The sequence below is a fragment of the Salvelinus sp. IW2-2015 genome, linkage group LG22 (assembly GCF_002910315.2).
Source record: "Salvelinus sp. IW2-2015 linkage group LG22, ASM291031v2, whole genome shotgun sequence".
NCBI lineage: Eukaryota > Metazoa > Chordata > Actinopteri > Salmoniformes > Salmonidae > Salvelinus > Salvelinus sp. IW2-2015.
In genome coordinates, this window is record NC_036862.1 from 33,885,856 (window position 1) to 33,902,743 (window position 16,888).

Consider the following 16,888-nt stretch of genomic DNA (forward strand, 5'->3'; position numbering starts at 1 on the left):
AATCTGCCAGCCTCTCGTTGAGAGATCAATTAAACGCCTCTGTTGTGCACTACCCTCTGTGAAACATGTGTCTCTGTCTGTCCGTCTGTGTCTGTGTGTCTGTCTCTGTGTATGTCTGCCTCTGTGTCTGTCTGTCTCTGTGTCTGTCTGTCTCTGTCTCTGTCTTTGTCTCTGTGTGTGTGTGTGTGTGTGTGTGTGTGTGTGTGTGTGTGGAATAACTAAGATGGAAGAGACTTTGCCTGGAGATATGTGTGTTAACACGATGTCCATAGTGACAAACCAATAAAGGTGACAAGTGTGCACCTTGGGAAAAAAACAAAAATATCCACACTATCTGGGCCAGTGCAGCAGTACTGTCTGTCAGACTTGTGTGGTCTCACCCAATGTGAGATGTTCCAGGAGAAGTGCAGAGTTGACCTGGTTATGGCAGAATGAACAGGTTTCTCACACACACACGCCCCCCCCCCCCCCCCACACACACACACACGCACTGCCCCCCCCCCCAACACACACACGCACTGCCCCCCCCCCCCCACCCCCACACACAAACTGAACCCCAGGAAAAGTAGCTGCTGCTTCTGCAAAAGCTAATGGGGATGTAAATAAACAAATAAATAAATAAATCAGGGAGATGAAGGGTGCTCTGGAACTTCAGCAATGTTTGGGCTGACAGAGGCAATTTGTATGCATTAATCTCCCATCCAACCCTAAGCAGTGCTCACAGAGGGCGGCCTCAAGTACTGCGCATGTGCAGAATCATGGGGCAAGCAGTGGAGTGAACGGAGAAGGAATAGCTAAGAGCAGACAGGAAATAATGAGAGAAAGAGTGGGAGAAAGGCGAGAGAAAGATGGAGGAGGAGATAGTGTGAGGGGAATGAAAAAAAAGAATGAAAAACAGTGCTTAAAGAATAGAGCGAGAAAGAGAGAGCAAGGAGAAAGAGAGGGAGAGGAAGCGGGAGAGAGACTTCTCACCAGCAGCTGTAGTTTTCACATCACTTCACAGAAAAACATGTAAGTGTATTTTTCAAACCCAGCAATTTCCAAAAGTGAATCTGCATCCTCTAAATTAATTGTCTTGGCCATCTCAGTTATTATTTACACTCTTATCAATGTGTCTGAAAAGCAGTAATAATAACTAAGAAAAGTTATTAAAAGTAAACGTTTTTATTAACATCTAAACTTTTACATTGACAACCCTTCAAAAGCATATTCTTCATCAGTTTTATACGTAAATCACAGCAATAAATACAATGTACTTCGCTTAATTAAAAAATAAAAGATCTTATAGCTTGACCACTGCGCTCCTTCTCCCTGTGCATCCACATGCATACATGCCAATTAAGAATGATCTTCCTCTTACCATCATCATATAATCTTTGTCAACATCATCGATATCTTCAGCAGCAGTTTTCACAAGGTCATCAATAGAAATGTGAAGGTCATTTCCGATTGAACTAACATATGCAGTGTGTACAGTGAATGTAGTCTCTGCTAACGTGGGAACATTGCTTTTAAATTTCAATCACGCTGTAACGCTGAACTTCCGCGATACGGATTGAATAGAGACCCTAGTTTTTTCAAAGCAAAACAAAAATAAAAAACAAACAAACAACCAAAGCAATACACAAAGCATCAAAGTTTATCATGCACATTCTTCATCATTATGGAACACAGCATCACAACAACGGTATTCAGCGTCATTACGGCCTGAATTCATTCACTTGATTTGTACTAAGATTAACTTCTTCATAAAAACAGTATTGTCCTTATTCACATATAGTATTGAGTAAGTTGGTTTGCTGTAGTGTTTTAAGGTAATGACATGAAGTGTAAAATGCATAGAATAGGTCACATGTCTTCATGCATTACTAAGAGTACAGTTGAAACCTGTAAACTGCATAAGTACAATGTCGTCCGAGTTAAAACAGCTTTATTGTGCTTATAATGTACCAGCGAGGGTTTTTCAGGACACTCCGTCGAGGGGCATCACAGCACCCCATTCCTGACTCAACAGAAATGACCAAATCTGCTGATGTATCTAATGTAGTTGTCTATTCAGTCTTATATCCTTGTGTAACTCTAAGCCTAACGCTATATGCTGACTCCAACCCTAACGAGTTAACCCATACTAACTGGGTTAAATTGTAAAGGGGTTGTTTTTGGTAAATCTCCTGTTTGAGACCATGAGCATAAAATCAGGCACCTTTTGACAATCCAATTGCCTAGTTAGTAGCAGGACCTTGTGAGCTCCTACCGTTGGCATGCTCCATCGCTTATTTGTTATTTACAACTAATAGGGTTTTTACAAATTGTTTTCTACGCTAATGTACGCTGGCCATAATGATTGTCATAATGATATAGATATTTCGATATAGAAAATATAATAAACTGTGTGATAAATACTTTTACAGAGGAAACTGTGAAGATAACAAATGTGTCTTTAAATACCCTGTCTTATACAAAAATGTCATGGACTTAATGGTGTAAAAAAAATGTAATAATACTTTTGGGGCTTACACTTTGAAATGCATAATGCTACAGCAGCAAAGAGGAGGCAGGCAGCCTGAGGTGTATACTTAAGGACATGATACATAATAAGATAGAACATATAGGCTTCATGAATGGCACTCTTCGAATTGTGAATAACACAGTCAGTTAGCATCAGTCAACACCTTTGTGTATGTCTCTCTCTCTCTTTAATACGCACCATTCCGAGAGTTCTTTGAGGCTTCGGTAACAGCACAACTGTGCAGTCAGTGAGATACAGGAGAGAAATGGAACTCCATGACTGAAAAAAGAGAGAGAGAGAGAAGAAAAAAGAAACAAGTCCAACAACACCATAGGGGAGGAGTGGAGGAGAGAAGTGGAGGAGAGGAGTGGAGGCGAGAAGAACCTTGGAGTCAGCGTCACAAAGCCTCTCCCTTGACGTGATCGTTGTTGTTGAGTCCCAGTCTGGGCGAGTGCTTGCTCCTTATACCCTCTGTACCCCCCTGTGACGCCTCCTGGAAGAACAGACCAGGCATCCACATGGACATGATAATCCGTTTGTATTCCTTACGGAAGTTCTGGTTGAGCAGGCCGTAGATGATGGCGTTAAGGCAACTGTTGAAGTACGCCATGAAGTAGCTGACCACAAACAGCCACTCGGGGATCCGTGGCGCCACCGTCTCTGGGTCGATGGCCACGGCCAGACCGATGAAGTTGAGCGGCGCCCAGCAGATGGCAAAGAGCACGAACACCACGAACATGGTGATGAAGTTGCGCATGTCGCTGGGTTTGAGTCGAGACTTCACCTCTGACTTCACCTTCCTCCTCACCTGGATGACCAGGATCCAGATCCTCAGGTAGCAGAAGGTAACCACGGCTATGGGCACAAAGAAATGAATCACCACCACGGTGATGGTGTACGATGTACTGACGGCCTGGGCAAAGGTACACGAATACACCCTGGGGTCGTACTGGAGCGACCCTACGAAGAAGTTTGGTATGATGGCCAGGATGGTGAGAAGCCAGATGAGCCCCACCAGGAAGAGGGTGTTGCGGTAGCTGTAGAGCCTGTCGTAGGCAAAGCTGTGGCAGATGTAACAGTAGCGGTTGATGGCGATGCCGGTGATGTTGAAGATGGAGCCGATGACGCTCAGGCCCATCAGGAAACCACTGACCTAGAAAGAGAGAGAGAAAACAGAAGCCCTGTTTATACTTGGTTCTAACATTCAGCCTTTGTCCTAATCTTGTCCACATTCTGAATTTGCCCACATTTTCAGAAATATGTCTCCGCATTGTGACCATATTTCCTCATCCCTCCCTGTATGCAAATTATTTGACAGCTATTCTTTCAAAATAATATTTACTTATTTTAAGCCATATGGATGCCATAAGTCAATGGTGCCACCTGTAAATGATTTCAGAAGGCAGGATAATTATGATTTAAATGGTTTCATTGTCCAGATACGTCTATATTTGTAAGATATCCAGACACAATGAGTGCCTGACTACCTCCCGAGGTGGTCAGGAAGATCTAATCATTGTCTGATGACAATCTGTATTTTAATCATCTACACCTGTATAAAAATGTGGGCACAATAAGAATGTGGACAAGATCAAGACATATAACATGTTAGAACCAGGTATAAACAGGGCTAGAAAGGCAGAGAGACAGACAGACAGACAGGCAGGCACACAGACAGACAGGTCTTAGTCACTTTGCACTGTGTCTCTCCCAGCGACCAGCCGTCATGGAAGATGGCGTAGAGCACCAATGGGTAGGGGTAGAAGGCCACCACGAGGTCAGCAAAGGCCAGGCTCACCACAAACACGTTCCCTACAGAGGAGAGACCACAACACATTAGCTTATTGGTCCTTTATCAAGGGAAAGGGTTCGGGTTACAGGTAAGGATTAGGCTTGAGGCTAGGGTTAGGTTTAGGTTTGAGGCTAGGGGTAGGGTTAGGTTTGAGGCTAGGGATAGGTTTGGGGTTAGGGTTGAACCGGGGTGTGCACATAAAGCTAGGGTTAGTGTGAAGGTAAAGGTTAGGGTTAGTGCTTAAAATTGCATTTGAGTTAAAAAGTGCTTGGCCGTGTCTCAATACCTGTATTTGTGTTCTAAATAGTAGACATTTTGGGTATGTGAAAAAATATAGTTTTATAGTATGTGAAATATAGAAAGTTTTGTACGCTTTAAATGCCAGGATGTCATATTAATTTAGGCTTTTGATCTAGTAGAATTCGCTGCACACAATTAAGGAAGAGAATCGTCTTTCGAGACCCACGTGTGTCTGACAACAGCTGATAATCAGCTGAGGCGATGCGCTGTACCAAAATGAACGCATGGCTGGAATCAACGCAATAGTGCATTAGATGACCCATTCTCAGTAGGATGAACCTAGTATGATGATATTTTTTGCTTACTGCATTCGTTATTACTAAACAGTACATTATAAATAGTATGTAGTACACTGTGGGTTAGTTGCACCTTAATTGGGGAGGACGGGCATGTGGCAATGGCTGGAGCGGAATAAGTGGAATGGTAGCAAATACATCAAACACGTGGTTTCCATTTGTTTGATACCATTCCATTAGCGCCGTTCCAGCCATTATTATGAGCCGTCCTCCCCTCAGCAGGCTCCATACATATACAGTGCATGGCATACTCTGCCACTTCACGATCAGGCTGGAAGTCAAGGGCCGTGACCAAAATCTGGTTTACCTACTACTTATTTAATCTGCATACTTAACATGCATACTGTGTACTATTCATACTTCATTGCATATCAATCACACAGACACAACCATCCACCGAGAAACAAACACCTGCTATCATTCAAATACATTTGCTCATTGAATCACATCTCATTACCTTTTTCCTGGGTCTAATTTCCTGTGTTATACTACACTATTCCCACCACACGGGTCAATCAAGATTAAAGGAGTCTTCTGCTCGGTAATGACTTGGAAGTCGAGAATGACTTGAGGACAAGTATGGAATATTAAGGGACTTAGAGACGGCGTAGAGAGAATAGAAAGAGGATTTATCTTTAGGAGAAGAATATATAACTAGAGTGATGTGAGCAGGATTTCTCAGACAGATCTGCTGTGTTGTTAGCACGCAGGATGCTAAGCCATGCGGTCTCAGAGCTGACTCACTCGATCGCTCGTCACCCAGCTAATTGAATGAGAAAAGGTACACGGCTCCTAATTGCCTTGTGAAAACAATCATTGTGTCAAGTCACTCCCACTTTGCCACGACAAAATAAAGTATGTGTACTGTGCAGTGGACACGGGGGAAAAGATTGTTAGCGTTAGCATATTAGCATGCACTATGTACTTTTCATTCCCCTAGATTCGCTCCTCATTTTGAATGGCAGTTAATTTCCACCTCAGCCTGCGTACTAATATTCATATTCGCCAGTCTAAATTGTTCCGATGCAAGGCCTTACCTCAGACCAGCCATTCTCCCTCTACAATGTACTGTATTATACTGAACTTTACTCTACTCAACAGTACTCCACTGAACTCTACTCTACTGTACTGTACTGTACTGTACTGTACTGTACTGTACTCCACTGAACTCTACTCTACTGTACAGTATTGTACAGTACTCCACTGAACTCTACTCTACTGTACAGTATTGTACTGTACTCCACTGAACTCTACTCTACTGTACAGTATTGTACTGTACTCCACTGCACTTCTTACTCTACTGTACAGTATTGTACTGTACTCCACTGAACTCTACTGTACAGTATTGTACTGCACTCCACTGAACTCTACTGTACAGTATTGTACTGCACTCCACTGAACTCTACTCTACTGTATTGTACTGTACTGTTCTGAACTCTACTGTACTGAACTCAACTCTACTGTGCCGTGCCATGCTGTACTCTATTGTACTCTACTGTACACTACTGCGCTCTACTGTGCTATACTTTGATGTCCAAACTTGTGAAGCATAGACGTTTATGATTGGTTTAGATTTGGTCTTGTTTTGGGGGCAGAGCTCATAAAAATAATAGCCAGTGTGTAGAATAATACACAAAATATGCAGAGGAGGATATTGGATATTTCTACCTTTGTGAACCTATTCAGGATACATCACTATGAAGAGAATGACATTCATATCCATAATTATGCATTTCTGTATAGTACAGATTAGGGACCAATGAGGAAATTCTGTTACCGCAATTCCGTTACCAGGTATAATTCCACTTCACTTAGTGTAGTTCAATAACCAAAATATGTTTTTTCAAAGTCAAGGATTCATGTCATAGCTGACACCTCATTCTTCTGCAGACATCTTTGATACAGAGTTTTTAGAAAACGTGTTCACATATAAAACTGAGGGAGATTTTACCTAAATTCTGTTTCCAAACTTTGCATCTGCACAGTTTTTCCAGTAAATTTGTTTTGTAACATTTTCAGTGTAAATTGTTACAAATATTCCTTGTGCATGGATTTGTATGGTTTGTTAAAATTTTAAATCAATCGTTTTTGTTTGGCATAAATTTTAGGTGAAAAAATCAGAGTCTCAGTGCAATTTCGTTACCGTGGAATTACCCATTACTGTCTCCTCCAGTTAATATTACAGGTATTAAAATGAATGATATTGCTGCTCCGGTCCAATGGCTACGGAAGGAAGGGAAAGAGGTCTATGCTTCATGCAAAAATTATTTCCAAACATTTCCTGCCACTTCAAAGACATTTCTCTCCTTCAGACTTTTCCACTGTGCTTCCATTTCTACTCTGTTCACTATTCCCCTCTGCTTGTCCTTTTCCCCATCTCTATCACTGTCTGTCATTTCTACTTCCTCATATCTATCGCTATACTTCCTACACCTATTAGAACACCAGTTGTGAAGTTATAATAGGTGCTAAACAACAGACCTTGAAGAGGCAATCTGCAGTTCAAACAATAACAAAGCTGACCCCTTCCCCCCCCTACTGTTTTGGTAAAAAGCTGAGGGAAGAGGCTGGAAAAATGTCACCACATAGACAGAGCTATGGATGTATGGATAAATTGGCACGGTGGGCGAAACACATAGGGATAATACCATGAGCTCACATTGGGAACAAATGGGGCCAATGTGAAGCCGATGAGCCCAATGTGGTCAGCCTAAATGAGGACATTATTTTTGCCCTGGGCCCACATCATGCCAGTCATGGCCGTAACTAAATATGAGGACACCGAGGTCCGGACCTTGGTTATTTTATATATATATATATATACAGTTGAAGTCGGAAGTTTACATACACCTTAGCCAAATACATTTAAACTCAGTTTTTCAGTTTTCCTGACATTTAATCCTAGTAAAAATTACCTGTCTAAGAACAGTTAGTATCATCACTTTACTTTAAGAATGTGAAATGTCAGAACAAAAGTAGAGAGAATGACTTATTTGAGCTTTTATTTCTTTCATCACATTCCCAGTGGGTCAGAAGTTTACATACACTCAAGTAGTATTTGGTAGCATTGCCTTGAAATTGTTTAACTTGGGTCAAACGTTTTGGGTAGCCTTCCACAACCTTCCCACAATAAGTTGGGTGAATTTTGGCCCATTCCTCCTGACAGAGCTGGTACACCCGAGGCAGTTTTTTAGGCCTCCTTGCTCGCACACACTTTCTCAGTTCTGCCCACAACTTTTCTATAGGGTTGAGGTCAGGGCTTTGTGATGGCCACTCCAATACCTTGACTTTGTTGTCCTTAAGCCATTTTGCCACAACTTTGGAAGTATGCTTGGGGTCATTGTCCATTTGGAGAGACCCATTTGCGACCAAGCTTTAATTCCACTGACTGAGTGTCTTGAGATGTTGCTTCAATATATCCACATAATTATCCACCCTCATGATGCCATCTATTTTTGTGAAGTGCCACCAGTCCCTCCTGCAGCAAGCCTCCCCTTTTTCCTCCAAACATTACGATGGTCATTATGGCCAAACAGTTCTATTTTTGTTTCATCAGACCAGAGGACATTTCTCCAAAAGTATGATCTTTGTCCCCATGTGCAAAACCGTAGAGTCTGGCTTATTTATGACGGTTTTGGAGCAGTGGCTTCTTCCTTGCTCAGCGGCCTTCAGGTTATGTCGATATAGGACTCGTTTACTGTGGATATAGATACTTTTGACCTGGTTCCTCCAGCATATCACAAGGTCCTTTGCTGTTGTTCGGGTTGATTTGCACTTTTTACAACCAACGTCTTTCATCTCTAGGAGACAGAACGTGTCTCCCGTCCTGAGCGGGTATGAACGACTGTGTGGGTCCCAATGGTGTTCATACTTGTGTACATATGTTGTACAGAATGAACGTGGTACCTTCAGGCATTTGGAAATTGCTCCCAAGGATGAACCAGACTTGTGGAGTTCTACAATTTTTTTTTCTTGAGGTCTTGGCTGATTTCTTTTGATTTCCCATTGATGTCAAGCAAAGAGGCAGGGAGTTGGAAGGTAGGCCTTGAAATACATCCACAGGTACACCTCCAATTGACTCAAATTATGTAAATTAGCCTATCAGACGCTTCTAAAGCCATGACAACATTTTCTGTAATTTTCCAAGCTGTTGAAGGCACAGTCAACTTAGTGTATGTACATTCTAACCCACTGGAATTGTGATACAGTGAAATAATAAGTAAATAATCTGTCTGTAAACAATTGTTTGAAAAATTACGTTGTCATGCACAAAGTAGATGTCCTAACCGACTTGCCCAAACTATAGTTTGTTAACAATACATTTGTGGAGGGTTGAAAACGAGTTGTAATGACTCCAACCTAAGTGTATGTAAACTTCCGACTTCAATGTACGTACACATTAAGAAAATCAATTATGGGTCAACAATCTAAATATTGCTCCCAGAATGCTTATATTCATGATCGACTGAGTTCTAATCACATCTCTCCACTACCCTCTCTCCACTGGGATTCTCTGCCCTCTAACCCTATTACAGGGCTGAGTCACTGGCTTAATGGTGCTCTTCCATGCCGTCTCTAGAGGGGTGTGCGTTCACTTGAGTGGGTTGATCACTGACGTGATCTCCTGTCTGGGTTGGCGCCCCCCCTTGGGTTGTGCCGGCTGGCGAGATTCTTTGTGGGCTATACTCGGCCTTGTCTCAGGATGGTAAGTTGGTGGTTGAAGATTATCCCTCTAGTGGTGTGGGGGCTGTGCTTTGGCAAAGTGGGTGGGGTTATATCCTGCCTGTTTGGCCCTGTCCGGGGGGTATCATCGGATGGGGGCCACAGTGTCTCCTGACCCCTCCTGTCTCAGCCTCCAGTATTTATCCTGCAGTAGTTTAGTGTCGGCGGGGGCTAGGGTCAGTTCTGTTATATCTGAGACGAGTACTTCTCCTGTCTTATCCGGTGTCCTGTATGAATTTAAGTATGCTCTCTCTAATTTCTCTTTCTCTCTCTTTCTCTCTCTCTCGGAGGACCTGAGCCCTAGGACCATGCCTCAGGACTACCTGGCATGATGACTCCTTGCTGTCCCCAGTCCACCTGGCCGTGCTGCTGCTCCAGTTTCAACTGTTCTGCCTGCGGCTATGGAAACCTGACCTGTTCACACGGACGTGCTACCTGGCCCAGACCTGCTGTTTTCAACTCTCTTAGAGACAGCAGGAGCGGTAGAGAATACTCTTTAATGATCGGCTATGAAAACCAACTGACATTTACTCCTGAGGTGCTGACTTGTTGCACCCTCAACAACTACTGTGATTATTATTATTTTTACCATGCTGGTCATTTATGAACATTTGAACATCTTGGCCATGTTCTGTAATAATCTCCACCCGGCACAACCAGAAGAGGACTGGCCACCACTCATAGCCTGGTTCCTCTCTAGAGTTTCTTCCCTAGGTTTTGGCTTTCTAGGAATGAGTTTTTCCTAGCCACCGTGCTTCTACAAACCTGCATTGCTTGCTGTTTGGGGTTGTAGCTGGTTTCTGTACAGCAATTCTGTGTACAGAAGATATCAGCTGATGTAAAAGGGCTACATAAATACGTTTGATTTGATGATCTGCAAAAGATAGGCTACTAAGTTCTCATAATAACTTTGCTTTACATAAAGTAGGTTACTGAGACAGATAGTAATGTGGCGCTCAGTGGTGAGGCAAGGCTGCAATGCATGCAGGAGAAGCAGAGCAGCGAGAGAGAGCGACGGCGATGCGGAGAAAGAGAAGAGCGGAGAGAGAGCAAGCAAAAAAGAAGAGTTTAGTACAGTGGTTCCCAAACTTGGGGTCGGCACCCCCAATGCAGGGTTCCTGAAAAATTCGTGTACTAATCTTATCAAACATGTTAGGAACTTAAAAGAAGAAGAGTATGGTTCAATTTGAACATTCCATCCATACAGTAGCCTCTCTTTACATAAAATACTGTCTATCTATTTGTAGCCCCCCACCATGCCACCCCTCCCGGAGTAATGGTTTCTCACTAAAAGCCAATGTTGCTGGTTTACAGACCCGCTGATTCGCCCAATGGTTGTCAGTGCATGTTTACTGGTGGGATAGTTACATACTTCGGACCAATGAGCAGGTTACGAGAGTTGGGAGATGTAAAAGACCCCACCCAAACAGACTTTTGGTAGAGTTTAAAGCTTGTCAGACCCCCTGGGGGCAGAGCGAGGGAATATAAGAGAGTTATCCTGCTTGAATACTGAGAGCAGACGCAATGAAGGAGACATGGCGAAGAAGAAAGAACAGAGAGAAGAAGAGAGAGATAGAGGAGAGACAGCAGAGAGAGAAGAGAAGGAAAAGAAGCGAGAGAGACCGAAGAGCAGAGGAACAGAAGAAGAAGGAGCAGAAGAGAAAGAAGAGAAGCCAGACAGGAGCAGAGGAGAGAGAGAGACGAGAGAGAGAGAGAGAGAGAGACAGACGGAGAGAGAGAGAGAGGAGAGAGAGAAGGGAGAAGAAGAAGAGAGAAGAGAGAGAGAAGAGAGACGAGGAGAAGAGGGAGAGATAGACAGAGAGAGACAGACAGACAGATGAGAAAGTGAGAGATACAGAGAAAGAAGAGACAGAGAGAGAGAGAGAGACAGACAGAGAGAGAGAGAAAGAGAGAGAGAGAAGAGAGAGAGAGAGAGAGAGAGAGAATAGAGAGGAGAGGAGCAAGAAGAGAGAGAGAAAAAAGAGACAGACAGAGAGAGAAGAGAGATAGAGAGAGAGACAGAGGAGAGAGAGGAGAGAGGGCTGCTGTAGCCTTTTTAATTTCCCTCTCCACGCAAGCACAAACGGGGCCAAGGCTATGCACGATTGAGAACTTTTCCTCTGGGAGCGAGACAAACAGAGACACAAGACACACACGCACAAACACACGCACAGAACACACACACGCACAAACACACGCACAAACACACACACAAAGGCACAAACACACGCACGCACAAACACACGCACGCACAAACACACGCACAAACACAAGCGCGTCTTTGGAGTGTTCCATCAAACAGCAATTACACAATCCAGTTGCTAGGCACACACAAACACATTCGTTGTCTCAGTTGGCATAACCCACTTAGAATGCAATGTTAATTCAACATTTCCATTAACCGATGAGGAAAACTGTGCTTTGTTATTGATTTAACATGATCTAATACACCCTTCTCTGCCAATGCAATTTCATCCTACCACCCCCTTAGGCATTCCCCAACCACATTGGTACTGTGGTCCCTCTGGCACTGTTCTGCCTCTCACACACTTTGCTTTATAAGTCTCTCTATATACACTACCGGTCAAAAGTTTTAGAACACCTACTCATTCAAGGGTTTTTCTTTATTTTTACTATTGTTTACATTGTAGAATAATAGTGATGACATCAAAACTATGAAATAACACATATGGAATCATGTAGTAACCAAAAAAGTGTTAAACAAATGGACGCAATCAGAGAAAGAGACAGACAGAGAGAGAGAGAAAGAGAGAGAGCCAGTTTCATCAGAGCACTTGATGGTTTTTGCGATTGCACTTGAAGAAACTTTTTATATTTGAGATTCTTCAAAGTAGCCACCCTTTGCCTTGATGACAGCTTTGCACACTCTTGGCATTCTCACAACCAGCTTCATGAGGTAGTCTGTACAGCACTTTGAGATATCAGCTGATGTACGAAGGGCTATATAAATAGATTTGATTTGATTTGATTTTGATTTAGTCACCTGGAGTGTGTTTCAATTAACAGATGTGCCTTGTTAAAAGTTGATTTGTGGAATTTCTTTCCTTCTTAATGCGTTTGAGAGTTGTGTTGTGACAAGGTAGGGTTGGTATACAGAAGATATTTGGTAAAAGACCAAATCCATATTATGGCAAGAACAGCTCAAATAAGAAAACAGTCCATCATTACTTTAAGACATGAAGGTCAGTCAATCCGGAAAATGTCAAGAACTTTGAAAGTTTCTTCAAGTGGCTTGGTTTTTCTAATGACTGCCTCGCCTGGTTCACCAACTACTTTGCAGACAGAGTTCAGTGTGTCAAATCGGAGGACGTGTTGTCCGGACCTCTGGCAGTCTCTATGGGGGTACCATTGGGTTCAATTCTCAGGCCGACTCTTTTCTCTGTATGTATCAATGATGTCGCTCTTGCTGCGGGCGATTCCCTGATCCACCTCTACGCAGATGACACCATTCTGTATACTTCTGGCCCTTCCTTGGACACTGTGCTAACTACCCTCCAAAAGAGCTTCAATGCCATACAACACTCCTTCCGTGGCCTCCAACTGCTCTTAAACGCTAATAAAACCAAATGCATGCTTTTCAACCGTTCGCTGCCCGCACCCGCCCGCCCGACTAGCATCACCACCCTGGACGGTTCCGACCTAGAATATGTGGACAACTATAAATATCTAGGTGTCTGGCTAGACTGTAAACTCTCCTTCCAGACTCATATTAAACATCTCCAATCCAAAATCAAATCTAGAATCGGCTTTCTATTTCACAACAAAGCCTCCTTCACTCACGCCGCCAAACTTACCCTAGTAAAACTGACTATCCTACTGATCCTTGACCTTGGCGATGTCTAAAACAAAATAGCTTCCAACACTCTACTCAGCAAACTGGATGCAGTCTATCACAGTGCCATCAGTTTTGTTACCAAATCACCTTATACCACCCACCACTGCGACCTGTATGCTCTAGTCGGCTGGCCCTCGCTACATACTCGTCGCCAGACCCACTGGCTCCAGGTCATCTATAAGTCTATGCTAGGTAAAGCTCCGCCTTATCTCAGTTCACTGGTCACGATAACAACACCCACCCGTAGCACACGTTACAGCAGGTATATCTCACTGATCATCCCCAAAGCCAACAACTAATTTGGCCGCCTTTCCTTCCAGTTCTCTGCTGCCAGTGACTGGAACGAATTGCAAAAATTGCTGAAGTTGGAGACTTTTATTTCCCTCACCAACTTTAAACATCAACTATCTGAGCAGCTAACCGATCGCTGCAGCTGTACATAGTCCATCTGTAAATAGCCCACCCAATCTACCTACCTCATCCCCATACTGTTTTTATTTTATTTACTTTTCTGCTCTTTTGCACACCAGTATCTCTACTTGCACATCATCATCTGCTCATTTATCACTCCAGTGTTAATCTGCTAAATTGTAATTATTCGCTCCTATGGCCTATTTATTGCCTACCTCCTCATGCCTTTTGCACACACTGTATATAGACTTTCTTTTTTCTACTGTGTCATTGACTTGTTTATTGTGTTATTGGCTTGTTCATTGTTTATTCCATGTGTAACTCTGTGTTGTTGTCTGTCACACTGCTTTGCTTTATCTTGGCCAGGTCGCAGTTGCAAATGAGAACTTGTTCTCAACTAGCCTACCTGGTTAAATAAAGGTGAACTAAAAAATAAAAATAAAGTGCAGTCACAAAAACCACCAAGCGGTATGATGAAACTGTCTCTCTCTCTCTTTCTCTCTCTCTCTGTCTGTCTATTTCTCTCATTTTTTTAACACTTTTTAGGTTACTACATGATTCCAGATGTGTTATTTAATAGTTTTGATATCTTCACTATTATTCTACCAAAAAAATAAAGAAAAACCCTTCAATGCGTAGGTTTGTCCAAACTTTTGACAAGATACCCATCCCAACTGCTCTGCTAGATCCTCTAAAGCAGTCTCCAGTATCTCTGGCACGTAACTCATCTATACATTTTTAAGGGGAGTGGCAATCGATATCCTTTTATCGATGTACAGGTGCTGATTCTGTCATTCATCACACCTTGTTTTGTGGTTAGGTTAGGTAAGACAAGGCCAGACCAAACCAAACTAGCACCCTACTTGCCCCCGCTACAGTTTCCAATTCTCCTAGGATTTTCACTGGAAAATATGGCCATAGAAGAGCCTGTTCACACACTAACCTTCCTCATCCATCACTCTTACGGTCAGACAAGGCCAAGGTCAGTCCTAACTGCCTGCCAAGCAATTCACCACTTTTCTGTCTCAGTGTCCCCTAGGCTGGCCTAGTGGTTTTTAATGGAGAAAAGGTGGCCATAGTGGTGTCCATTCCTATACTATTTTCCTTATCCATCTCTCCTTCATTTGATGTTGGGCAATGCCCATGCAAGACAGGACAGGACAGCCCCAACAGCCACCCTCCAGCAGCCTCCATCCCACTCCCCTCCACTGGCATGGCAGGGTCCTTGGCTGGCCATAACTGTGCCTGATCATCTCTACCCAGCAGGAGCTCTGAGTGTCAACCAGAGTCCATCCTGTGCCTGCCGTGAGGTCAACGCCACTCTTGTCAGCCCTATAGTCACGTGGAGAATTGTCATCTTTATCAGAAAATTGCCATCAATATCAGAAACTTTGAATATCCCACGGAGCACAATTAAATACATTATTAAAAAATTTAAAGAATATGGCACCACAACAAACCTGCAAAAAGAGGGCCGCCCACCAAAACTCACAGATTAGGCAAGGAGGTCATTGATCAGAGAGGCAACAAAGAGACCAAAGAAGGAGCTGCAAAGCTCCACAGCGGAGACTGGAGTATCTGTCCATAGGACCACTTTAAGCCGTACACTCCACAGAGCTGGGCTTTACAGAAGAGTGGCCAGAAAAAAGCCATTGCATGAAGAAAAAATAAGCAAACACGTTTGGTATTCGCCAAAAGGCATGTGGGAGACTCCCCAAACATATAGAAGAAGGTATTCTGGTCAGATTAGACAAAAATTTAGCTTTTTGGCCATCAAGGAAAATGGTATGTCTGGCGCAAACCCAACACCTCCCATCACCCCGAGAACACCATCCCCACAGTGAAGCATGGTGGTGGCAGCATCATGCTGTGGGGATGTTTTTCATCGGTAGGCACAGGGAAACTGGTCAGAACTGAAGGATTGATGGATGGCGCTAAATAGAGGAAATTCTTGAGGGAAATCTATTTCAGTCTTCCAAAGATTTGAGACTGGGACGGAGGTTCACTTTCCAGCTGGACATTGACCCTAAGCATACTGCTAAAGCAACACTTGAGTGGTTTAAGGGGAAACATTTAAATGTCTTGGAATGGCCTAGTCAAAGCCCAGACCTCAATCCAATTGAGAATCTGTGGTATGACTTAAAGATTGCTGTACACCAGCGGAACCCATCCAACTTGAAGGAACTGGAGCGGTTTTGCCTTGAATAATGGGCAAAAATCCCAGTGGCTAGATGTGCCAAGCTTATAGAGACATACCCCAAGAGACTTGCAGCTGTAATTGCTGCAAAAGGTGGCTCTACAAAGTGTTGGCTTTGGGGGGGTGAATAGTTATGCAGCTCAAGTTTTCATTTTTTTGTCTTATTTCTTGTTTGTTTCACAATAAAAAATATTTTGTATTTTCAAAGTGGTAGGCATGTTGTGTAAATCAGATGATACAACCCCCCCCAAAAAATATATTTTAATTCCAGGTTGTAAGGCAACAAAATAGGAAAAATTCCAAGGGGGGTGAATACTTTCGCAAGCCACTATACATCATCGTGCATGGATGTGTCTCCCTGTCAGGAATGCTATGCCACGGTTGCCCTTAGTTTGAAGATGTAATCCGAAGACAGGTGTTTCCTGTAGCTATCATACTCAAAATCTGCTCCTCCAGAAAGTGGAGAGCAACACTTATGCAGCTCCACTACACAATAATTTTTTTTTTACATGCAGCGTTCGACAGGATTACCAACACAGACTGACAAGCTTCTATGGCAGACCAATCTGAACTGTCCCGCCCACTCATTATCTCAGCCAATCATGGCTAGTGCGAAGGTTGCTCCCTTTTTCTGTGGCTTAACCAACAAGGCTCGTAATTTAACAATTGTATTTGTATTTACAGATGGCATACAAGTTTGTTATTAAAGCGCATGAACGTTCACATGTTCAAGATGGCATTTCAGCCAAAAAAACAAATTTTGAAGTGGTGACTTGCGACACACCTAGTTTCCTGAATCGGGTCA

The 16,888-nt window shown here is 43.1% G+C and overlaps 1 protein-coding gene across 1 annotated transcript in view; it reads right to left on the reverse strand.

Annotated features, from left to right (window-relative positions):
* Window positions 1–1,197: 1,197 nt before the first annotated feature.
* The window catches only part of LOC111982560 (melatonin receptor type 1B-B-like), an 82,249-nt gene continuing 66,558 nt past the window's right edge, over window positions 1,198–16,888 (reverse strand). The window contains exons 2-3 of the mRNA XM_024014144.3: window positions 4,203–4,321; window positions 1,198–3,662 (exon numbers count right to left, since the gene is read on the reverse strand). Of these exons, the coding sequence (XP_023869912.1) occupies window positions 2,907–3,662; window positions 4,203–4,321 (875 nt within the window). The 3' untranslated portion in view covers window positions 1,198–2,906. The remainder of the gene's footprint in view (window positions 3,663–4,202; window positions 4,322–16,888) is intronic.